Below are 27119 nucleotides of genomic sequence, written 5' to 3' on the forward strand. Positions count from 1 at the left end.
TCTGTAATTGTGTACATATTATACGTATCTGTTTGTATCTCTCAAACAGAGAAGGCTGTGCTTTCTGCTGTGGTGTGTACATAGAACTATCTTCTGAAATTATTTCAGTGGGGAAAAAGGGAGGAACCACCACATTATCCTTTTACACAGAGAGATCACTGTCTTTAAAAATAGAGGTTGCTTTTACAGTAGCAGGGTATGACCACTTTACAGTCTGCTTCATTTCTGCCGTCTTTGTTGTCTATGAAGAATTCCTCATGTTTCTCATTTACATTACAGCAGAAGTACTGGTTACCTTCCGGTGAATTTACTCAGATAAACACAATGGGTTTTCTTTTAAAATAAGCCTTTACTGAATATATCAACAAGGTACTGTATAGTGTAGAGTGAAGTTGGTAGTTAACAAAGTGTGCAACATGGTAGGTCTCAGAGGATGCATGACACGGAATCTTCCAGCCCCTTGAAGTCCCTTGTCAGAGAAACACACTAAACACAAACCAGAATCAAATCAACATATGCTTCAAATAGTAACAGATCATCAAACTTAACATTCAGTAAATATTATCCTACGAGGGCATACAATGGTGATGCCTCATTTTGTTGGAGCTGGCTACAAATCTCACATCCCACAGACACCTTTACAAACAGCCCATGTATTATGTATGCATGGAATTTCATGTTTTATGTTAATTTTAAAATGCCTGTCACAATGGCCTTGGTTTGTGCTCTTCTGGTGGATGTGCAGCTATAAAATGAAATACTGTAACAAAACAACCTGGTTTGCTAAAACAGTATCATACTGTGTACAAAATGTATTCTCCACAATCAGTGAAAAGCATTGCAGTTGCCAACAATTGCTTCAATCCTGCTGAAGAAACTGGAGAAGGGTGTAGATACAGCTTCCTACCATTATTTATTTTAACTAAAAAAGAAGCTAAATTGACAAGATTAAGAATTGAGACTTGTTGTTTTTGTTTTTTTGTGTGTATTGTTTCCCTGTTGTTCACTCTTCCTTTTTGCTTTCCCATTTAGTTGGAGAAGCAAGTTTTGAGTTTATGTGTTATTCTCAAGTTCTAAAGCAACATCTAATATCCCCTTTTGATAGGTCAGAGATAAACCCTAGAAAAAGACATTGATGAAAATTAATCACCTCACTGTCAAAAGATGCAGGGATGCTGCAGCTGAAATTTGCTGATCCAGTGTAGCACCTGCCTCTGAAGAAAACAATGGTGCCTTGTATTTGAAATGGATGCTCTCCTCACACGAAGAGTTACGCTTTCTCCAGGGAAGAAGGAAGTTCTGGCTGTGTGGCATGACTAAGACCATTATGACCTCCACTATTTAAAAAACAGAGGTGTAATATCAGTTACACCGTTAATATACTTTTTTTCCAAAAAAGATCACATTATAGTTTTTTTTTTTTTCTATTTTACCTTTGAGAGAACATGTCTAATATTGTATCAGCAAACATCTGGGAAATTAGAAATTGCATTATTTCTCACAAGGGAGGATTATTCCTATTATAAATAGGTAACACCCTTCTCATGTCTGTCTGTGATTGTCACAAGTGCTGTACTGCCTAGCCAAGGAAGTGACTGTGTTTAAGTGAAACCCAGGGTCGCTCCAGGGTCATATGCATCTCTATAAGCAAGGAGGTACTGGTGATTACCTTCTGTTTAATCACTGATAACATCTGTGTGACCTTGATTTACTTTTTTCTTTTGCAATGTCCTCTAGTAGTTACAGTTATTGTACTGACAGGGGGTGAAACTATCTGAGATAACTCAACTTTGACTCTTAACTAATCACCTCAAAAAAAAAAAATAATAATGATGAGGCTAAGAGAGGACCAAACACAGAGGAGATATAACTGCAGGACGGTCTCCTGATTAAAGATGCCAGTCAAAATATCATCCAGTAAGGACTGGAGCTCATCTGCTTTTGTGAAAGTGTCATAAGCTAGTACAGATTACATGATGTGATTTTGATTCTGATGTAGGAGTCCCTAAAGCACACTACTACAGATGGTAGTCTGATTTTCATAGCAGATGTCTTTGCTATGCTACTCATAAGATCAAAATGAAGATTTTCTTTTTTTTTTTTTTTAAACACCTCTACCAGAGCAATTTTGCAAGCAACTTAACCATTGTACATGACTGGGTCTCTTCAGTACCACTTCAACTCTCTATAGTGTTGTGGATGCCATTCAACATTGTGGGAACCATGCCATCTTTCTCCTGGGACAAAGAAAAGACATTTCCATAGTCCTGAATCCCACTGGAAGTTAAACATACAGTACGAACCGACAATACTGATTATCTTGTTTATAACAAAATAAAAATCTTCAAAAATCAAAGTACCATTATATTTTTCAGCACAGTTTTACCTACAGTGAGATGCAAGAGGACAATGAAAGGAAAACACTCAGCTAATACACGGAGCCCCATATCACTGTCCTGATTTTAGATGATGTAACGCTCCACTGATCACCATTCCAGATGGTCTTATTCCTTCACTGTGCGAACCTACTTTTACAGGAACCAACAGCCCAAACCCTCTAGCTAATAGACGAAAGAGGAAACCCGAGTCACTTTAGAATTAATTAAATTAATTCATAACTATGTTCCGCTCTACTGACTGCACATTTTCAATGCTTGTGTCTATAACATTATCGCTGCAGTTATATTTTCTGCTTATTCTGAGGGATGAGGGAGATTAAAACATATAAGTCAGGGTATATTATTAAAGAAAATAAAGCTCTTGCTATAAAGAAAAGCTTGCATAGCATTTTATACCTAAAATTTTACAAGAAGACACATCACAGTTTTATTTTGCTTAGAGAGAAAGAGAAAGCAAGAAGAGGGTGACATTTACTTCATGAGTCCCTAAAGTGATGGATGGTTGTAAAGGAATACAGAATGAAATGCCTAAAGGTGGCTTTGAAAAGAATTCCCCAAGGGTAAATTTCTTTAAACAATGTATGTGGTCTATAGCCCTTCTACACCTAAGGGATGACAAGAATTAGGGTAAATTATTCATGTTTTCTGAAAATGGACTTGTTTCAAAAATATCTAGCATCAATAGTGGACATCCCTCACTTTTCTATACCCTCTGCCAGGATGAAAGAAATATTGCATTCTCTGACTTACTCGTTTTCACTGGTGGACTTTTAGCATAAAGTTAATTATCACCCTCAGATGAACAAATTAGAGGGACATCCACAACCGAAAAGGAACAAGTGGGAATTTTCAATGTGGAAAAGGATCAAAGCTAATTCCTAATGGAAACATAGTATTGCTTTTTAACAATACGCATTGTTTTGGCCAGTTTGGTGTCTCCACAGAATCATTGGCAATGGATATTAATATGGATTTTAATACATAGAAATACACAGGGATCATTTGTGCAACCAAGATTTGTGTCCACAATTTCTTTGAAATACTAAGCAGAGGTGGTGGAGGGGAAACGAAGGGGGAATATACAACTTAATTACAGAAAATATACGCAAGATGATTGGAAGACAAGAATTTGAGAGGGGATATAGGTATTAATTCAAGCTATTTCAACATGATACTAACAAAGTCAGCTGATACAGTGTAAGAGAATCACTGATATTTTTTCCTAAGTGGTATTAGTACTTTTAAAGTAAACACATTACTGTTAATATATTTCAAACACTGTTCTTTGTTGGTCTAAACACCATGTTGATATAGCCTCAGTGAATCTACCCAAATAATTTTCATTATCAAAAATAATTCCATTCAATATAATTCTTCCCATTATTTTTATTATCCTCTTCTAAAAAATTATTCTAGAATATAACTCTATTGGATATACTTCCACCTGACATCTTATTTGAATAGTGACAGTTTTGAGGGGAATTTTCTTGCTAGAACTGATCATATTGGTCCCTGAAGATGACTAGAATCAGACTCAGGTTTCCAACTCTGTTATCACATAAGGCCAGGGAAGCATGAAGAGTGATTTTGAAGTTCACAGTCAGAAAGCCAACCCTGGGGTTTTAAGGACATTTCAAACCTCTCAGTTTCTTTGATTTGGTCAAGTAGGCCTAACTTATCTTTTGGGAACTGGATTCCTCATGATGTTCTATTTCTTGTACTGGGTCAAATTGGAATAACTACCTCTATTATTATATTATGGATTTTTCAAACAGCGTTTCTTCCAGGCCAAGAGGTATAGAAAACAGAAATAACTAGGTCATTCTTTCTTTACTCAAACTATCCCTCTTACCCTGATGAGCCCATCTGAATCTATCCTTTCCTATGACTATCAGCTATAGAGAAGGAATTTATTCTGACAGCTTTAACAGCAAAGTGGTTAATATGTATCTTAAGTATGAATCACTCATTCTTCTGCCTTGGCATTGGGTCCTCATTGTACAACCCAGTACAGTACTTCAGCAACATTTTTTTTTAATTTTAAAAAGCAAAGAGTTACAAAACTGTTTGTAATTAACTTGAAATAGAAAAGATAGCACTTTTTTTAAATCCCATTATATAGTACACCGTATAAATTACAGAGTATTCAAATGCACAAACGCATCTGGGTAACATTTATCAAATGTAATCTGCGTGTCTTTATGTGCACACTCATGTGTGTTCTTGAGAGTTTGGTTGTCCACTTTTCTGACGTTGGACCTCTGGCTGTTATGTATGGCAATGCTCCAGATCCGGCACACTGCTGTTGCAGTATCGCATGTTGTTGGGGATGTGGCAGTCTGTGTAATTAATGCCCCCATTTGGGGTATAGATGGGCTGCAGTCTGAAATCTCCTTTAAGGAGCTGATCGTTATTTAAGGAGACAATCTGAAAACTGGTTTCTGTCATCTCCAGGATGGAGTTGTCCTTTTTGGTGCCTGCCTCACAATAGTCATCTTTCCGTCGGCCCCTGTTGTATTTCCACTTCTGGGAGGTGTAGCGTCCCTTTTTGTGCATGTGCCAGCAAAACACGCTGAGCAAAACCACGAGCACAAAAATCACTGCACCCCCGATTAAGCCCGCCAGCAGAAAAGGGGAGCCCATGCTGTGGGAAGTTGTCTGCTCGTGGCTAGAAGCAGTGTTACTGCCATTGTTCAAATACGAGGCATGGGTAGTGGCCTCGGAACAGATGGTATCCTCCACCGTGCGGTAGTTGAACGCATCCAATGGCACTAAACAAATCCGATAGGTGGATCTGGGCTCTAAGTTAACCAGATTCAGGTGTTGCTTCTCACCACTGACAATCCGTTCCTGAACAATTCCCCCTACAAGACTGTGGCCCATTTTCACCCATGTCAGTTTGTACGCCATCACAGTAAAGAGAGACAGCCAGCTGACTTGAATCGAAGTATCGTTAACAAAGTGGATGGAAAGCTGGATCCTTTCAGAAACAGGTGGGGTCACTCTTTCTCTACCATCCCAGTCAGGGATGGTGGGGAGTTTCGAGGGGGTAGGAGCTAGAGGCACAGAGCCTTTGCTGGGGCTTGGAACAGAGGGAGTAGGAGACTGAGTTGTGGGAGAGACTGTAGTTGGAGCTGGGGTGAAGACAGGCAGTCCAGGGGTAGTGGTGGGACAAGATAAAAGATTCATATTCAGCTCCCTGACAGCCATTCCCCGCACTTGCTCAGGACCTTGGCACATGAAACCACGCACGTTAAGAGAAGAAGGGATATATTTGAGCCATTCGGTGACCCATTTAATACTGCAGTCACAAAACCAAGGGTTATTCCGAGCAGTGAGTTGTTTCAGGTTGGAGAGATGATCGAAGACGCCTTGAGTTAACATTCGTAGCTGATTGTTGGATATATCTAGCCGTTCCAGCTTACGGAGGTTTGAGAAGGCTGACAATGGGATGTGGGTTATCTGGTTATCCTGCAGGTAGAGCCTGATCAGGTGCGTACCTGGGAGGTCAGGAGGTGGGTGAGAGAGCGAGTTACGGACTATGGAAAATTCCTTGAGCTTGGTGAGATGGCTGAAGGTGCCCTCAGCAATGCCCTTGTTGGTCAGGAGATTCCCATCCACAATCAGACGCTCCAAGCTTGTGAGGTTCTGAAAGGCCATGTCTGATATCACTGCGATTCGGTTTTCATCCACTCTCAGCTCTTGCAAGTCTACAGGAAGCCCAACAGGCACGCTGCTCAGGTGATTCTTCGATAAGAACAACAGTTTGAGGCTAATCGCCTCTCGGAAAGCTCCGTCCTCCACCCCCACTGTAGATATGGAGTTGTCATCTAGGTGTAGTTCTTCCAGCTTCAGGAGCTGAGCGAGCGCAGCACGCGAGATGGTCTGGATGTTGTTTTCCTGCAGGTGGAGGACTCTGACGTTCTTGGGAAGGTTCATGGGGAATTCATCCAGTTGGTTGCCATACAGGTAGACCGTGTGCACTGACTGCACATTGTGCAGCTCTGCAGGAAATCCAGCATTATTAATTTGGTTATTGTGGAGGTAGAGTACGGTTACGCCCTCCGGGATCCCAAGAGGCACTGAGGTCAAGCTTCGCTCATTACAGTAGACAAAGTTCCTGTCACAGCGGCATACACTAGGGCAGGCCAGGAGTTTTGACACTTGTGAGGAGAGCCCAAGGGAAATGATAAGCCAAAGTTTTAGAAAAAAAGCCCTATGGCTGGGCCACTTGGTAGTCTGCAGGCCCATTGCTGAAGAACAGAAATAAAATACAAATGGATGGAGGGGAAGAAACTAAAAACAAAGGCAACGGCAAATAATAGTAAAAAAAAAAAAATCAGGAAGCAAAATCAAAATGACTGAAGCAGATTCTGTCAGAGTCTAGAGCTTCTGTTCGAGGAAATGGCCTGAAGGCAGATGGTAAAACTATCCTCCTGATGTGTTTAGTCTCATCTGCCTATGTCGCCCTCCTGCGGCCGTCTTCCATGGGCAAAGCAACTCAACAGGAAGGATTTCCCACACAAGAGAAGAGTGATGCCAAGTGGTAAGCACTGTCAGCAGAAGTCCAGCCAGTCAGACAAATCTTGCTTCTTCTATAGGAAGTCAGGCCAGTGCAGAGCAGCCTAGGAATTTCTTGACTCAACAGAGTCTGCAACCTGTTGTAGAAAAGAAGACATGAGAGTCAGTTAAGTCTAACAGAGGAATAAGTAGTGCGACAACTCACTCCTGATACACAGTTCTGACCTGGGCTGTGTGCTGGGACTCAAGCTGATGTCATCTTAAATGATAATAGTTCAGTTCGAATGATGGTTAAATGAAATACATGACTGAAGTATGAAATCTTCAAAAGGAGATGGGACTTTTACAGTTTATTATTAAAAATCCTAGGTAAATATTATACCTCAACCAGTACCTTTTCTTAAACATCTGTTTGCATATCCTGATAGGCAAGTGCAGCTGAAACCCTGTTGGATTTCTGGTGTCTGTTAATGAAGATTAGTTGAAAGCTCTGTTATTTTAAGATGGAGATGGGGAAATGCTGAGATTTGACATGAAGTCCTATAGATCTATCAACTGTAAAAATGCAACATGGAAACTATGTCAATTGAAAAATGCATCCATCCTGCTTAAGAACTTCTCCCCAAATGTGCTGAACTTCTAAACATAGATGCCATGTAATATTTTCAATATAGTAAGAAAATTGCAAATCTCTAAGTTCCCATCACCTGCAAAATAAATTTTTAAATTCTAGTACAAAAATCTTGTTTATGCTTATGGGAGAACCCTAGAGAATGCACTATAAAGGGCAGGAGCAAAGGGTAATGCGAGAAGAAGGGAATCCTGAGACAAGTATTTACATACTGCCTCCTTTATGCTGTGAAAACACACACACACACACACACACACACCAAAAGTGGGATAATTATTTACCATTGTGCTAGTTAACAGTACATTATGATTAGAACCAGTATCATTAAAAATACCACACATATTTTTCCTCTGATACCATCATGCAACATAATTCAAGTATGAAGTCAAAGATTTCTCTTTTCCACCTCTCTCTCTCCTTTCCTTACTGTAGAATAGCTTAAACTCACTACCAAGGACATTGACCAAACAACAATGCATGGTTATTTACACTTAAGCCCTCCACTGAGGCCTCTTGGTATAACTGAAATAATCCGTTGTTATTGCCCTAAGTGTTGTCAACTTCAAATTGAGAATACATTTTGTTTCAACAGGATCCCCTTTCAGTGGGAGGGAACTTTCTTGCCTTTACAGGATGACTTTTAGCAAGGTTTGGAAAGACAGAAGCCACAATTAAAGGCAGTCAAGAAAATCCAAGGATAGCACTCATGCCGTCTTGCTCCGCAATGTGTTCCATCTGCTTTGAGACGGAGAGCGAAAGAAGTTAATTGAAAGGTGCCAGATTTGATTTCCTTACAAAATAAGCTAACATGACAGGACATGGCTGACTGCAAGCTCCTCAATTCTCACCAATAGGGAGACTGGAACAACTTGTACTCAAAGCAGATAGACTATGCTTGAAATTATTTCCTTAGCTATCTTTAGACTTACAGTTTGAAATTGAAAAAGGAGTACTGCAAATGTTATCTAAGTGTCAAACACAGTATACATTTATTCTGTAATTTGAAGGATAAAAAAGATCAATAAAGCTTTGAAATTATACATATATATATATATATATATATATATATATATATATATATCTTGGTGCCGTACTTAGCTTAACTTGCCAACGGTCCTAACGTTTTCTAATACCTTGCTACTCAAGTGTGGTGCATATCTCTGCAGCATGAGTCTGACGTAAGCTGTTGGTACAAACACGGTAACTCAGGATGCAGGGATGCAGATGGGCATGTGAGCAACAGCCGGAAGAAAAAAATGTAACAACCAGCCTTTCTTGTCTTGAATTCTTCATATAATAAGCTTTTAGAAACTAAGTTAATGCATAGCTTTTATCTGAAGTCATGTATTCCTCGATGTCCCTGCCCAGAAAAAAAATGCATATATATCATTTGCTAAAAGCAACAAATACAGAGGTTGAAAGCAATCTTCTAAAATGAATAACTGTCACAAATATTGAATATAACATTTATGGGTAATGGTTGATAAATAATGATATTTATAGTGCCGTTTGTTGTCTGGGTCACTTGAGATCAGTTGCATCTAGTGAGTCAATCTCTTATAAAAGTCCGTTAAAGGTATTTTGTAAAGTTTCCTATTCCTTCCACACACGATGCTTTCAATGATGTTCAATAAAGACAGAGCAAAGCCCTTTATTTGGAGCAGAGACACATAGCCACATAGTCAGGCAGCAGACAGACACAAAAGGACAGATAGATATAGATACAGGGACAGATTCACTAGACAGTTTTCAGGCATGCACAGATTTAGATTCATATAACAGATAGATAGATAGATAGATAGATAGATAGATAGATAGATAGATAGATAGACAGACAGACAAATAGATAGACAGACAGAGAGAGGACACAGACAAGGAGCACGAAGTAAAAAAAATTAAATCTGGTTAAATAACTCCAAAGGGAAGTACTTTCATTTCCTTCCTTAATGTAACACCTATGCATTATTAGCAACTCCAAGTTAGTAACTAATGTCCCTAATTCACACAGAAGAGACCATGTGATTTCTGGCCTAGAGGGGCTTAGAAGTTTAGTGAGGGGAAAGAATATGTAAGCAGGGAATTAGCAAACTATTTCAAGAGCTCTCAGAGTATAACACCCAGAGATCTGGCACTATGTAATGGTCTTTGAAACCTAACCCATGACATATCAGAAAAAAAAAATAAGAACAAACAAAAAACCGCTAGAGATTGGAGGGATTGGAAACAAAGAAGACTCAAAGCCCATCTGGAACTTTTGTTATGAAGACAGTCCGCCTACAATCTGAATCAAGACATACAACCCAGATCAACTTAGAAGACTAAAATTTTTACTGCAGAACACTTTCTGCAACCCTTTCTTGTCCTTTTAAAACGCAATAAACATTTAAAAAATCATTCTATAGTCCATTTACAATTGTTTAAAAGTTGGTAATAAAAAAAGCTTTATAAGATGAATTCAATATAAGGAGAACAAACTTTTTTTTTTCATTTTTTCTGTACTCATATGGATACTATGTGGAATATGGCCCTCGCCCAACCCAGATTACAAAGAACAGCTATATAGAGAACTTTCTGGATAAAAACGGAGAGTTGCACTGAGAGTGGAAAACACAGCACCAAAAGCCAGGATGTACAAATGCTGTGTGGAGACAGTGAGAACCTGGTCCATCCAATCTCCTAAAGATGGCAGTGACGAGAACAGTTATTCTAGGCTACTGGAAGCTAATTTAACCCTTTCCACAGGAGCTAAGACTCAAAGCACATAGATGATGTGAAAGTTTTCTGCACATTCTTATGCCTAAGAAGTGAGCCTTTTTAATTAATTCCAGAAGGCTGAATTCCAGGAGTGCTTAATAAACTCAGACTATAAAAATCACAGAACAGAAAATAACATTTGTCAATAAGCACTGCCAACGACATCACATAATGATACCAGGATAAACCTAATAAAATCTTCATGGTTCCAGAGCTAGCTACAGTATCTGAATTGTGGCAGAACAACACTGAGTATGATGGGATGCCCATAAGAAAGTAGGTCTGGGGATGCAGCTCAGTTGGGAGGGCTTACACACATGCACAAACACCTGGGTTCCGTACTCATCACCATGTAAACTAACATGCTGGTGTTCACCTATGATTCTAGTAACCAGATGAGAAATTCAAGGTCTTCCGTGGATACACAGTGAATTCAAAGTCAACCTAAAATACAAGAAACAATTGTGAGAGGGAGGAAGGAGGGAGGGAGGGAAAAGAAGAGGGAGGGAGGGAGGGAGGGAGGGAGAGAAGTAGGAGAGAGGGGGAGAGAGGTGGAGAGAGAGAGAGAGATTTGAATAAAGAAAAGTTTTCCAGGATTGTGCTCCACTCAGACCAATTTTGGAATGTAGCAATCTGAGTTTAAAATTGGACCCTTACAGGTGTGTTGTTCATACAGGCAGCTAGCCTGAAAATGACTTCCTTGCAATATAGAATCACCAAAGATATTAAAGATCTTGCACACAGCTCTTATTTCTAAGCACAAGTTATAAGTACTGTGATATAACAATGAACATGCTTTGTTAGATGACCAAGATGTGGGATTAGAGAGGGAGTTTAAAAGACCAGAATAGCCTCTCCCCCATCTTGAAGATGACTCAGAAGCAGAAAGGTACATGAAGGGATGCCCAGGAGCAGAGAAAGATGAAGAGAAAAAAGAAGATAGTCTAAGCAGTGGGACGGTTCCTGACTCCAATAAGTCTAGATCTAAAAAGATTAAAAGTAAAAATGAAACCTACTCTATTCGAGAATAGACTCTAGGGGTTTATGAAGGTGTTAAACTGTGTATCCAAGGAAGACCTTGAATTTTGGATCTGGTTACTAGAATCATATGTGTACACCAGCATGTCAGTTTACATGCTGATGGGTATGGAACCCAGGCCTTTGTGCATGTGTGCAAGCCCTCCCAACTGAGCTGCATCCCCAGGCCTACTTTATTATCGGCATTTCATCACACTAAACAAACAGACAAACAAAGAAACAAATCTGAATACATCTTCACTACTGCAACCTGTCTGGCTCATTTTACTGGGAGTTTGAGGGGTGATTGCTATGTGATTCCTGCAGTATAGGGGCTGCCAGACACTGACCACTTTTCCACATTAAACTCCCTAGACGATAATTTGAGCCAGCACTTGTGTGACCAGTCGTCTTGATAGATGCCCCTAAAACAATTCCTGATGACCACCGTCAGAGTTGTGGATTAGTAGCCATGCAAACTCAATTACAGAAGGAGGAAATGAAGAAATAACAACAAAAAAGTGCATGGTGCATCAACAATGATCCTCCTAGAGCTTTTACCTAGAAACATTTTAGTCCATTTCTTAAGGTGGCTAGGCATTCATACTGTAGTGATGTTTCCTGGGTAACTAACAGATAGTCTATCGAGTTATTCTCATTAAGAACTGCTTTCATGGCATTTGAACAATATGTCCTTCTCTCTTCCGCAACAGCCACATAGCGGTTGCTTTGCCATTCTGAAAGATCAGTGGGTTTGGGGTCAATTCAAATTGGCTTTGTTTTCGGGTCAGCCACTCACTAAATAAGTGCAGGGTGATAGTGTCTGGTTCCACTATGGATCATCTGTCTTTACAGAACATTGCAAAGATTAGATATCAAAAGGATAACTGGGGACCAGCAGCAATTAGGCACAAAGTACATTGGTTAAGAGCGATAGAGCATGGGGTGTGCTGAGCAAGGGGTGGGCTCTGAGGACATACAACCACAAACAGCATCTACTTATTCTCTGGGTTAACTTGAGCAACTGGATTCACCTCAAACTACCTAGATAATCCGGGTAAAGTTGAAGGAAAGAGTACCACCATCTCTTAAGATGAGCATACAGAAAACGATGTGCACTCTGCTGATCTTCCCTACTGTTAGTTTAGACAGCAATACTTCCTGCACCCAGGAACATCTGTTTCTGATTTGGTAGAGGTACTTTTCTCAAACCCAGACAACTTCACTTTCCTTCTTCTATTCACTGATCACAGATTTTCCCATTGGTGTTAGGCACATGCCTCTTCCCAGCCACCAGTACTGTAAATGTGTGGACACGTATAATGGCTGACCAGTGAATAGGAGACATGGTTGGAACCTGAGTCCAGACATGAGCTGCAGGACCTTGTTCCTCCATTCAGTCTCCCTGTAGGCAGAAGCATCTCAGCTTTTGATCTGGACTATTGCCACAGAATACACACGTGCATGTGGCAAGGATTTATAAATTCTTTATAAAACAAATGAATAAATCAAAGAAAGACCTTCAGATATTGATCTGTTTGAAGAGACAATCTGTAAACCTCTTTCAGGTCTTCAATCTGAGATTCCATAAAAAAAAAAATCACAAAGATAATATTTCAAAATGGCTTTAAAAATTTTAGCTACCCCAACCTATGCAGAATTACTGAGTGATAGAGGATGGATGAATAGTGTTGAACACTAAGAAACTAGGTGACCTGAGAGAGAGGTATAGAGCGTGCATCTGGAAAAGAATTGCAAATTCTGGTAGTACTGTACTTGCTTTACAAAATGACCCTAAATTCTATGGTCTTATTAACCCATACATAGGATCAGAGTGAAATATTATTGAAAAGTAGGTTCTGTAAGAAGCATGTCAGTACCTAATGCTTCAGTTCTATGAGGTGAACCAGGAGCTAGAATCGGGAAACTTTTTCTGGTGTACTATAAAACACGTCTTTCTGGTCACATAATATAAATACCTTCTAAATATTTACAGAAATTCATTGGGACTGTTCAAGTGACCTTTAATCACATAGCCTTTTATCATTCTACACAGTCAGTATCAATAAAAAAAAATAGGCCAGTATCCTCAAGAGCTAGAGAAAAAGTCAATGGGAAAAAATAAACTGAATCCAAAAATATAAACATGGCCTACTTCTTCACCAAAATATTTTACAACACATAGCATAGATATCAGAAGAGAAAATATTCTGTCCCCTTCACAAGGAGAATGCAGATTTCAGTGTGTTATACAATACTGATTATGCAAATGAAGTGAAATTACATACTGTGTTTTTCCAGGTGAGTTATCTGGTTTTGAGTTTAAAAAATGAAAAATTCATCACACAAGTTCATTTTGGAATCCTAGGCATGCTTCTGAATGGCAATGGTGTAAGCTTCTGCTCTGAATAAGTAGGTTTTACAATGCACATTCCCATCCCCCAAGAAATTGGTCATACTGAGGAGTCAAGGCTACATTCTGGAGAATCTTCCTGGATTTGTGAAATGAGAAGGGGAAAAATCCTTGACCCTGTCTGAATCTCTCAAGGACATGCTACTCCTCGAACATGATGGCATACAGGTTAGGATCAAGCCATTCTCATGCTTAAAATAAAACTGTAGAGAAGTATCATATCCAGGGTGGTTGTACAACACACAGAACAAATTATGAAAGGAAAATACATTTAAAAAAAGATAGTAGATTATAGAAGCCTCCATGTATAGGGATGAGGAAGAAAGTGGAACAGACAGATATTGGTGATTGTTTAAGAAATCACAGCCGGGCGGTGGTGGCGCACGCCTTTAATCCCAGCACTCGGGAGGCAGAGGCAGGCGGATCTCTGTGAGTTCGAGACCAGCCTGGTCTACAAGAGCTAGTTCCAGGACAGGCTCCAAAACCACAGAGAAACCCTGTCTTGAAAAACAACAACAACAACAACAAAAAAAAAAAAACAAAAAAAAAAGAAATCACATAGCTATGTAGACATAGAAGCAGGTCCTTGTCCAGGTTATACACAGTCAGAAAACTGCTCTTGTACTTTATCCAAAATGTAAAAAGATTATTCACTCTGCACTCATATATACTGTCAATTGACTTAAGCTATTTAATTCTAGGGAAGGGGGGAAGGAGGAGAGAGGAGAGGAGGGAAGTAAGAGATAAGAAACCCTATATCTCTTCCAACAGAAGTAAAAGAGAAGAGACCATATATCCTCCCACAAAATAAAGAAGGTATATCCTTATTTTTCTGTCTAAAACTCAGGCTGCATTTTGATTCAATACATGTCCTCAGGCCTATGTGAACAAAATTACTATCACAGAGGTAAAATTGGTGAAAGGTACCCAAATTACACACATACACACACACACACACACACACACAGGCATACACGCACACACTTAATTCTAGAAAAGATAGTTGAGATTCATTTTTCAATCTTTGTTTTAATCAGTTAGTTCTTGGGCAGAATACCAGCAGTCTACACTGCTAAATATAAGTAAAACAAAATGTCAAAGAGCAGTGGAAAGTGAGAGTAATAAAGTAGATTTGAAACAGAGACAGTTATGAGGATATCATTAAATGCATACACGAGACTGGACTATCCAGGCCTTCTTTAGCTTGGCTGAAACACAGGACCTGGTTCTGACGGGTATTAGAATAAGTCCACAATCGTTTAGTAAGTTAACTTGGGAACATGACTTCACCATTCTGCACCTCTTGTTGCTCATGTAAAGCACAGGAAATATCAATCTTTTCCAATCGCCTAAACATCAGAAATCAAATTTTCAGCCTGCTGGACCTGCTTAGCTTTAAACAGCAAAAGCAACTCAAGCCCCAGCACTAAGCCCCTCATGTGATATAATTGCTTCTGCTGATACATTCAATTTCACTTCCTTTCTTCCACCTCCGGGAGCTGTTTGATAGAGAGCTTTGGAAAAATGAGTTGAGATGTGGCCACCACAAATGGCATTTTACAGAATGGAACTCGACTGGGAAATTGATGAGAATGACATCCACAAGCAAATCTTTACTCAAAAATGATGACAGAGCACAAGTCAAGGAGAAAGAGACACATATCAGGAGAAGGACTTATGAACAGATGACCTAGTACTGTCATTTCCCAATGGACTTTCTTCACTTTCTTAAGCACTGTTCATATCAGCTCCCTGGCATTCACACTGACTCATTACTATCCAATCAAGGTAGACTACAATGCTCCCTTCAATACTCTTCTACTTCAGGTCCTCAAAATTAAAAAATGTGTTAATATAAAGCAATTAATTTGGACTAGAATGCTACTTTCTCTACAAGTGCACATTAATGGCGGGCAGTTTCAATTAAGAATCAAGGGGGGTATTTCAGATATTTGAGAGTGTGTGTTTACATGTGTGTCTATAGATGTGGGTGTCCTTTGATTACGGCTTGGGAAGAGTTTTGTGTGTATGGCACATACATGTGCAAGTTAGAGACAACCTTGGGTATCATCTCAGGTGCCTTCCACACTTTTGTTTGAGACAGGATGTCTCACTAAGCTGGAATTTTGCCAAGTAGGCTAGGATTGCTGGCCAGTGAATATGGAACATTATTCTGTCTCTACCTCCCATCTTGCTGTCACTGAGCTTATAGGCATATGGCACTATGCCCAGTTATTTATATAGATTCTAATGATCCAAACTCCATATTTGTGAAGCCAGTGCTTATACTTGCTGAATCAAGTTCGTAGGTCTAGGTCTTTGCTTAAAGCTGTTTCTTACTTACTCATGTTGATTGTTCAGTTTTTTTCCCTCTGTACCCTCTTGACCATTTTTTTTCCAAAAAAAAAAAAAATCAAAGTATAGAAGTAATTTTTAAACTAGTAACAATTCCAGAAGAAGTTCCAACTTCGCAGATCACCACCCCTAGGCAAGTGGTGCCCAGATTTTCAGAGCCTGGGATGCATGAAGTCACAGTGACATACATACCTTGATAAAGTCTATGCCCTACCAAGATAACATCCTAGGTACACAGATTCCATAACATCCTGTGCTAATCCTTTCTGGGCCTGGGTAACTCAAGTTATGTCCCTAGGATTGTTCATATATGCTGTAGAAGGAAGGAGGAGCCTTCTCAGCTGGCCTTGGAGTGCATGCAAAGCCATGTGGAAGAATAAAAGTCCAGTCCTACTTGCATTCCCAGCTTTCTAAGCAGAATTTGCTGGATTTTGAGAATGCTAAAGTTTAAATTGTTTGGCCTTCCAGGACATTCTAAGATACAGATCAGCCACAATACATAAACCACACACACATCAAAATAAAGTGGCTAATAAGATTCATAACTTTTTAAGAATTACACCTATGGCATACTTCTCTATGCATCATTCACGAGAGCTTTGCAAATGTCTCAGAAAAGCTTTCTGATGGCAATATCTCCTTACAAGATGCCATGGATCTTTACCTTCTTAAATGAAGAGAAATTGTACTCAGTTACTGAATAAATAGAAACATCATTGAGGAATTTATTTCTGAAACATATTGGAAGGGTGAGCAAAGCAAAAACTTTAGAAAGTGGCATATTAGTTAACTGTTAGAATTTCTAACTCCTAATGCATGCTAAAATTAAATAAAAGCCCATTATCCACTCATGCATGCAAATTCATTTGTTGAAGTCTTAATCTCCTATACTTTAGAAAGAGGCTATATTTAGAAATGGAGTTTAATATTTCTCTGTCTTATTAAAAACAGGAGACTAGGACATATAGTCATACTGAGGATAGATCATGTCAAGGAACACAGGAAAAAATGTGGTCTCATAAAATCAAAGAAATGATGCCTCATAAGAATCCGACTCTGTCTATAGTTTTACACAGAAATTTTAGTCACCAGAATGAGAGAAAATAAGCTCCCACTGTTCTAGGTACATAATTGTGTGGTGCTCTATCAAGGCAGGGTAGCTAATGCAGAGAGACACATTTACCTTCACAATAGAGCAACATATCCATAAACATGACATCTCAGATCGTACAACTCACCATCAGAGGGGATGCTTAAGAAGCAGCCAGCTTGAGTTAGGGATGTAGCTCAACGGCAGAGTTCTAATATGTAAAAGGCCATCCCATTCTTCAACCCTCTGCCCTGCCATAAACAGAAACAAACCACTTGATCTAACTCCCACAGTAAGTCTGATACATATGTTCAGCTAGAGGACAGCTTCTTCTATATACGATGCCCATTTTGAAACTAATTCTGGCTGCCAGGCATCCCCCAGAGTACTTCCTATTCTAGGAGCTGAAAACTGTCATTTCCAAGGTGCTGTGGTCTTAGCAGTTCTAAGAATCCACCCAGCTCCTTCTGTCCAGCACAATGAGTTATGACTTCATATCTTCAATGATGATCCATTAGCAAAAATGAAAACTGCTGCTAAGTGTTCATTAAGATAAGTGATATCACCTAACTCTAATTGCATTCTCAGACTATGGAAATCACTGATGTACTTGGATATTTTACTCACCCTCTGCACCAGTAGCTTCCAAAACTAAATGCCTATCTCAGGAGGGAAATATGCCAGAAACAGGGGAGTGGGACTTTCAAGCTGACATTTGATCAGCCCCCAATTCACATCATTCCCATGCTAACTTGGCTCTCTAATGCTTGATCTATAGAAAGAACAATACTGGAAACAGACCCTTACATCCTTAATGAGTCCAGTAAGCACCAGAGGATAAAAATTGGTTCTCATTAAAAGGAGAAAAATCACCTAGCCCAGGTTGTAGTGTTTGCATCCCTCCAACCACATGAAGTAAAGAGAGAAAAAAAAAAAAAAAAAAAAAAAGAATGTGAGCCACCTTTCTGGATAACAGTAAAAAATATGAGTGACAAGGTTGTAGACAACTAATCATGGAAGTAATTAACATTACAGAGAACCCAGCATCAAGGGAAGGGTAGTCTAACACATGACTATAAGACTATAAGATCTGTCAACTGATTTCAGCTTCCTGACTAGGCTGTGAAATAGCATTACTATGTTATCATTTCTGTGATGTAGAGATAGACTAGTGAAATACTGAAGTCACTTTTCTAAGGTTATATAACTGAGGAGCTCCTTGTTGGGACCCATGTTTTGGAAATTTCCCTGCCAATAATGCACTGTACTCTGTTTATATGTTGGTTTTGAATTATCAAAATTCATTATCCTGCTTCAGCCTCCTTTGTGCTAGGATTGCAAGTATCCGGACCATCTATGGTTAATCTCAACAACTGAGCACAAGAGACCAAGACTATGCAACATCATCAATACTTCTTTTATTGTTCAGTGTAATTATATAACTGAATAAAATTTTTGTAATGAAATAATATATGAATGCACAAAAGAGGTACTCATGAGTTATAATGTAGCTATTAGCTAGAAGTTAAATAAACACACAAAAACAAAAACAATACCAAAAGAAAACTTCCCACATTTTCTTGTACCAATCTACTGTTATTGATTTGAAGGGGGAGTGGCAAAACGGAGGGTTGGGAGAATGGGGAGAAATGTGATGAGCATACAATAGAATTTGCATGAAACTTAAAAACTAAATAATAGGAAGAAATGTAATAATAAACAACAGCAACATAAAAAAAATCATTGATGATACACGGTTAAAAGTACTGGTGAATTGAGGTTGAAGGGAGACAAAGTGGAAAGAATCTTAAAATCTTCATTTCAGTAGAAGAGAGAAAATGAGAAAGGAGAGATGACCCCCTGAGTGGAGAAAGCAAAGCTGCCTTAGTAACTCTGTGAAAAGATTGAAACCTGGGCTCCACCACCTGGTGAGTTCATGTCAAACTACGAACAGTTTACCTATAAGCTGACATTTAATGTTTGTTTCATTTTAATAAAGTAGCTACCAATTTTTGTCTAATATTGGGTAACTTAATTATAGTGGTAATGTCCAAATGCACATGATGCTACAATGAGCCTTAAATATCAGCTTACTGAGGCAAAACCCCAAGCATATAACAGAGAGAGAGAGAGAGAGAGAGAGAGAGAGAGAGAGAGAGAGAGAGAGAGAGAGAGAGAGAGAGAATTACCAAAAGAAATTAACCTCAATATGTCCATCTGTGAGTCACTGTAAGAAAAGTAAATCTGAGCACAACCTAAATTTCTGGTGCCTTTGGACCAAAGCAAGTGTTGGAAGGATACAAGTTTTAATTGAGTCAAATAGAAAGATGTGAGATGACATTAAGGGAGAAGAGGGCAATGCTGACTTCCAGGCCCATCTTCATTATTTACCAGATTCACTGCAGTCGTTCCCCAAAAGGGCTATGATTAGCTAGGGGCACTTACTGTGCAACCTGGGAGAACCCTGTACTCTGCACGGAAGAGTGCTGTCTTGGTAACAGGACTGAAGACCAAGTACCTCTGGAACGTACACCCCAGTTTCCCCTTTTGTTTCCTAACGTCTGCATCTCAGATCTTAGCACACACACACCCAGGAAGGGAGAGCCAGTCCCCACCCTCATTCTGTTGTAAGTCCTTTTTGAACATTGCTCCAAATTGCAGCTATTTAGAGAAATTCCATTTATCAGTACCTATTTATTGACTCTATAATTAGTCTAATTAAAATAATAATATTGTTGAAAAAAACCAGAAGCTTCCTTTTATAAGTTTCATGTGGGAATTTTCAAATTATCTCTCAATTTCTCCATTTGTATCAATTGGCAAAATAAATGCAGCCCACAGTAATAATTCATCCTTGGTATGACCTACCAAAAATTGTAATGTCAAAGACAAGGGATAGATAGTAATCATCTGTCCTTAAAGTGTGACCTAGCAAGAATGATAGCATCCAAGATGTGGGCTAGGTATAGTTAGAAGTCAAAAGACGTCAAATATAATATTTTTGAAATATTTTTAAAGTTCTTGGAAAATGTGGTCTCACTTGGTAAACAGAATTAGCACAACAGAGAAGATTCAAACATTTAAAAAACACAGGGAAATAAAAAAGTAATTCAAGCTCTGGAGAAAAGTCGGAACTTTGACTTTTTGAGTTCTGACTATTATAGGAATGTAGATGTGTCACTTGGCTTTCATTGCCGCTACTCAGGGCACCCTCACAGAAGTGAAACCATCTGTTTGTCATCTTTAAAATGTGTGACAGTCTTCCAGCACCTACATATAACAAACTACACAACATTCCACAATAACATTTTATAAACCTATTACACAAGTAAAATGGCTTCTTGAGATTATTTAGCTCATCAAAATACTATAAAAAGCAATAGAAATGAACATTGAAAGAAATATAACTTAATATAATCAAAATATCCCCAAATTACAACACGAGAAAAGATATTTTGTCACTTAGAAATCTGTACTATTTCTACAAAATTCATAGGTATCTTATCTGTTCTTTTCACGTCTCCATAAGAAAGCATCTATTGACAGTGAGCAATAATTTAGCAGCCTTCTGATGTGATTATCAGTTACCCGGCAAATCCTGGTGTTCTAGATAGCACACACACACACACACACACAGTCTACCCTGCCCTCTGTACAAAACAATTTGCCTTTTCCTTACATCACAAAGAGACCTCCTCTCCTCTCCTCTTCCATTGGCGCCAGAAGAATATCTGTATTAGTTCATAAGAGAGCTTGTAAGCGCACAGTGTACACTAATCAGCTTTTCCAGGAACTCAGAAAACAAAACACTTCAATGTCCCACGTGCATTATTTACTGGAGAGAAAACCAGGGATGAAGTAATGGCTGACTAGTGGCAGAACATCAAAATGAGAGGCATCAACAAAATTGTACCCCACTCACAAGAAAGAGAGGCTATTTGATTTGGAAGACCTGAAAAACTGGAGAGAAAGTTACATGAAAGATAATTTGTGTTTTCCTCTTTCTATATTCCAGTGAGCAGTAAGAAAACTATCTTCAGATATCCCCTCCCCCAAAACACAACCCAAGAACACCATGGATCCAGAGTTAGGGCAGATTGCTCTGCCATGTAACCTCCAACTGATTATTAGTCTCATTCTTCTCAGCAATAAAAGATCCCCACACAGAATCCCATGCCTGAAAAGAATCATCATTTATCTGGGACATTGTAGGCAACTTTTTTCCAGTAAGTTGCCATACCGTTGACATGACAAAAGCCACTAATGGGAGAGTGCACTTGCTAACGTATAATTGCTCTCTTTCCAGTTCAGTCATCGAAAACAATCAGAATGTTGGTCAAATTATACTTCTCTGCCCTGAGTGTAGGACATCATTCAATGACACTCACTTTGAAGACATCAAAGTCTTGGACAAACCCTGATGCAGACAAAAGGAACAGAGAATGTAATCAGTCCTGATTTCTCCGATTTGTTCTTTAAGCTACAGGGTGCTTCTATGAAATCAGAAGTGCCATCTTCCATTTCAAATGACAAAAAGAAAAATTAGGGTAGGAGGAGGAGCCAGTGATACAGAACCCCTTCCACAAAGAGAAATCTAATTGCAGCAGAAGGATTGTACCAAGGTGATATTAGCAGCACTGTGACTCTGAGAACCTGGACCAATATTTGAGGAAACACCTTGGTCAGACAAAAACACAGAAAATCATCAAATATACATATCTGAGAAAAATTCATGCATACTTGTCTTCATTTACCATGTGTATGTATAACCACAATGTATCTGAATAGAAAGAATATGACTATATACTATCAATAAATATTTAATGATACATTTTGTTCATATTTATATATGGTTCTAAAGGATTGATCTATAATGACTAAGAAGTATTGTTGCTTGAGACAAGGAACCTATCCCCCAGTCTCCAAGGATCAGTTGCTTAGTGTTAAGTGTCTTCTGTGGTATTAAAGGAAAACTTTCTCATTCATGAGTATTCTAGTCTGGTACAGGGCAGTACTCTCCATGTTCGTACCAACCTCAGATGTTTAACAATAATGATGATGATTAGTAAAGATCTAGTATTTGTATTCAACTCATCCATTAAACAATATCCTGATATACCTCATTGGATACATCAAAGTATCTTGAAAGCATCACAGATCTTCCTTTATAAATGACAAAACAGAACCTTGCCAAGGATTTGCTTAATCTGTTCTAGGCAACAAGCACCAGAGCTTGGAGTCAAGCCATAGTATTCTGTTCTTTCTTTTGGGTTGGCAGGATCTTCAAGGTTTATTCTCTGGTCCATTCATCTATGGTACCTTGCCATTAACCACAAGTGAACAATGGTGTGTATCCTATTAATGAGAGAATGCCAGGCTTCACAGCTGATGAGTGATAATGGGCATAATTTTATGCATACAAGTCTGACTATATTTCAGAACCCTTTTATGAAGTTCTGGCCTCATTTAAAATTGAATGTGACATAAAAGTGACTCTAATAACAGTGAAATATCTTTCTCCTGAGCTGAGCTATCGCAAGTTCATTTGATCCTGATGGTATGGAAAGCTCTTCACTGCCCATCACATGACAGATTCTGTTACAGGTTTCTTTCACAAAGTGCTTCCCCTGAATGTTACTTTCACTTTGTGCACTCTGTAACTCCTTCAGCACTGTCATATATCCCATATAAAACCAAACATATTGTGCTTAGTTCCTTTCTTTATGAACTTAACTGTGTCTCTCATTCATCATCCTTTCTCACCTCCCTGTCTATACGAGGATCCTGCTGCTATTTGTGCCTTTGTATTCAAAGCCCACCCACACCTTCAGAATATAAAATGTGAAGAAGATGAAACATTCCATCTTGACGAAAGGCTGAATTTGTCATCTAAATCACATCCACTAAGAATTTACACCAGACAAGACACTGCAACATGAAGAATAAGCTAAAGATGGGACCTCAGGCTAAGTCAATCTCAAGGATAAAGATGGTCAGTTTTTCACTGTTCCAAGTTTCTACCACTAGAAACTTACCAACTTCCCATTTAACCTTGCCTTTGCTTTCATGTAAATTGTAATGCCTTTATTTCTTATTTTCTAGTTTTATATATTTTAGCTCAGATCAACTGAATTAGCTATGGAAGTATGCAAAGTCTCATGGTCTAATTAAGTCTGTGTTTTCATGGACTCATATTCATCACCATCTCTCCTTTCCCGGTCCTCACCTACCTATAAGCTTCTTCTTTGTTTCAAATTTCTTGCATCTGTCTACTTCCCAACCACTGAATGCATCACCATCAAAGGAAAAGAAGACATACACACACACACACAAAGGAAAGAAGATACACACACCACACACACACACAAAGAAGACACATACACACATAAATATACACAAACACACAGAGAGAACTATGAGATCAACTTAATATCTACTCAGCCAGTCTAATAATGTTACAAGACCAAGGAAACATGTGTTCAAAGATAAAGGAAGTAGTGTTCTATTCCTAAACATTTTTAATAGGTGTGTGCTACTGAGAAGAAACTGAAGTTCACAATGCCATTTTTTTTTCTCTCTCAATATAAGGTAATAACAATACCCAACTCCTGGAATTATTTTGAGAACTAAGAATACCAATATGTTTTACTTTTGGTCACCACCCACTCCACTATTTTTACTAAGAACTGTGTGTGTGTGTGTGTGTGTGTGTGTGTGTGTAAGTGCATTTGTATAGAGCTCAGAGAACATTGGGTATTATATACATTTTTACATTCTTTTGAGACAAGTCTCATTGTATCTGGAACCTTAGATTTATGTTTTGGGGGAATAGGCTGGTGTTCAAGAAGCCTCCAGAGATCATTTTGTCTCTGCTTCATTCAGTACTAGGGTTATGCACACGGTCACGTCCAGCTTTTGAACAAAATGCTGGGACTTTTCAGCTCCATTCCTCATGATTGGTAAGAAAGTACTTATAGTCTCAAAGCCATTTCCACAGCCATAATAAAACTTTACTTGAAACATGTCTAAGGAATATACTCATGGATAGCAACAAAAAAGCCCGTTTCTGAATCTGAGCAAAAGGTTTAGCCTCTTAATTCAAAAAGGTCACCTGAATTCTAACTGCCACCTTAATATACAGAATAACTGTATTCCTTTTATTCCATCCCAAGGCATAGCTGCACCGAACAGATTGTACATGGTTAAGTCAATTATACAGCATGTATAATAGAAAGAGGAGACCCTGGGTTCTAGGCTTTAAAACTTTATCTTGATTCTGTCATTAACTAAACATCTTGGTTGTTTGGAGTTGACTATTTTGAAACTGCATCAGGAAGGAGTTTTCGTAATAAGTAAGGTCTCGTGCAATCTGAGATCCAGAGTTCATTGACGGATGGACGGCTCAGTACACCATCAAGTTCGACTGAGAAGAAGCCCTAGGACATAGAGAATGTCTCAGAGCATCTGAATGTCACCAGCAGAAGTCAGAGATTATGGTGAATTCACTGATCATGAAGCATTTATGAAGATGATAGAAAAGGCAATTCCTTGTACATCTTTTGAGTTTCTGGGATTCCTTATGAACTGTGCCCAAGACTTAACTTGAAAATCTGAAAGAGTTTAAGATTCCAGAATAATCTGTTTACTCAGCTAAGAAGCCTGCTTAATACCAGGATGATTGAACATAGTCAGTCCAATTGTAGATCCAAACACTGCTCTGCCATTAATGAGCTGTGAGCAAATATTTAACAAGTCATTTAATTTCTCTAATGCAACATTTCCTTGCAGCAAAGTCTTAGAAATTAAATGAACAAAGTTTTTTTCTTAGTAAATAGCTGAAATGGAGTAAGTGTTCAATAAAAGATAACCATTATTTTCATCATTATACATAGGTTATGTCTCTATGAAGTGACCACCTTAACACTTTTGAGCGTAGCACCTTAATTAAAATAATGCTAAATGTATGTAAGCCATCAGAGACAGGCTGACAATGGGGCAAACAACTCAGCTTAGTTTCCAAAAATACACAGATGTATTGTAACTATAAGTATAGAAATTTTGCTGGTATAAAAGCAATATGAACAGTATTTACCTTCTCTTCAGTTCCATTCAGCTATAACATCTTATATTGTACAATTTTAAGCCAAATATCACTAAATAAAACTCAGTATTTTTGTATTTATTTGCAAAAGTGAAAATCACTGAAAAGAGATGCATAACAGCTCTATGAGCAGACAGATTCTCTGGGTTGTTCTAAACCATTAAATATCATAAAGACAGCTGCATGCTGATATTTCTTGAATTAACCTTTCAAATGAGAAAAGAGAATTGTTTTTAAAATTAACTTAGAGACTTTTGCTATCTTACTGAGACTACCACCAACAGAATTTAGAAAACAAATAAAGAAATTAAACTTCTAATGACATTTATGCATAATCTCTCTCTTCATAATTCAATCAAACAACTCGAAATGACTGCATTTCAGAGAAATTCAGTTCTGGTGTGTGAGACCCAGCCATGCAAAGGTAAGGAAACTTGAGACTTAAGAAAGAGACAAATTGTTCTAGAATTCCAAAATTTATAGCACATTTCAAAACTAAACTTTATCTTCATAGAACTTGGCATTAAGGCAAGTAGAATTTAGCTGCCCCAAGCAAGCTGAAGGAACTCATAATGTATTACAATACATAATGGATTGTGGCTAGCTATATTGTTCCTGAGATTTCTCTCATACTATTAACATGGTCTAATGTCATGGAAAATAGTCAGGCCATCAGATGATGGTACATAATTCTTGGGTATCTGACTTAGTGACTTTGCTTGTCCTATAGGGCTTGTGATGTATACTAAGGTCATTTGTCAAGCAAGATAGTAGCTATGACCAAGATGTCTCTCGTTCCGACAAATTCCATTCTTACAATCTTATTTTAACATAACCACAAATTTCTCAAGATTGGTAGAAGAATGTATTGAATAATATTCATAATATCTTTATAATAAATGTTTTCATAATAATTTTTCCTTCTTACATTTTAATTTACATTTGCATAGTAATTTTATTTGATGAACTTTGATTTCAAGAACTCTGAGGTAGTCATGTTATTATAGTGGTGTTTTATGTCATATCTGATTTGACGTCAGCTTGGATAGCTAGTTCTGGTTTTCCTAATTATATTTTCATAACAGCAGAATGAGCCATATCTAAAAATAAGGAAGGAGAAAATCACTTCTGCCATTAAAACATCCTGACTTCACCTTGATTTTCGCTCTCAGGAAACTATCATTTTTAAATGTTTGCTTGCATTCTGAGAAACAGATCTTTAAAGCCATATGCTGTATCCCTACTCAACATTCCCATTCCCATTTAAAGTGTATTTAAAATCAAGTGAACGTTAACACATCACATAATAAGGTACAACTAGCATGTTTGAATCTGTGCAATTTCAAGGAAACACCCAAATTCTCCCAGGGATCATGATGACAGAACTAAAACAGGAAAAATGTCCCAAAACATAATCAATTCTCAGGAAAGATGATGGGTGGTTATACTAAAATTTCTTTTTTTTTCTTTATTTTATTCTTTTTAAATTAAAATTTCCGCCTCCTCCCCGTTTCCCATTTCCCTCCCCCTCCTCCCACACATCGCTCCCTTCCCCCACTCCCCTCCCCCTCCCCCCACTCCTCTTCCCCCCCCACTCCATTCCCCCTCCCTCTAGGTACTGAAGAGCAATCCAAATTCCCTGCCCTGCAGGAAGTCCAAGGTCCTCCCACTTCTATCTAGGTCCAGGAAGATGAGCATCCAAACAGGCTAGGCTCCCACAAAGCCAGTTCATGTATTAGGATCGAAACCTAGTGCCATTGTCCTTGGCTTCTCATCAGCCCTCATTCATGTTCAGAGAGTCCGGTTTCATTCCATGCTTATTCAGTCCCAGTCCAGCT

At 38.5% G+C, this 27119-nt stretch overlaps 1 protein-coding gene across 3 annotated transcripts in view; it reads right to left on the minus strand.

The window, feature by feature from the left end:
* Window positions 1–353: 353 nt before the first annotated feature.
* Window positions 354–27119, minus strand: part of Flrt2 (fibronectin leucine rich transmembrane protein 2) — a 96218-nt gene continuing 69452 nt past the window's right edge. For all 3 annotated transcript variants that reach the window (XM_057782478.1, XM_057782477.1, XM_057782479.1), the window contains exon 2: window positions 354–7057. In XM_057782478.1, the coding sequence (XP_057638461.1) occupies window positions 4668–6650 (1983 nt within the window). In that variant the 5' untranslated portion in view covers window positions 6651–7057 and the 3' untranslated portion in view covers window positions 354–4667. The remainder of the gene's footprint in view (window positions 7058–27119) is intronic.

This window comes from Chionomys nivalis, chromosome 10 (assembly GCF_950005125.1).
Source record: "Chionomys nivalis chromosome 10, mChiNiv1.1, whole genome shotgun sequence".
NCBI lineage: Eukaryota > Metazoa > Chordata > Mammalia > Rodentia > Cricetidae > Chionomys > Chionomys nivalis.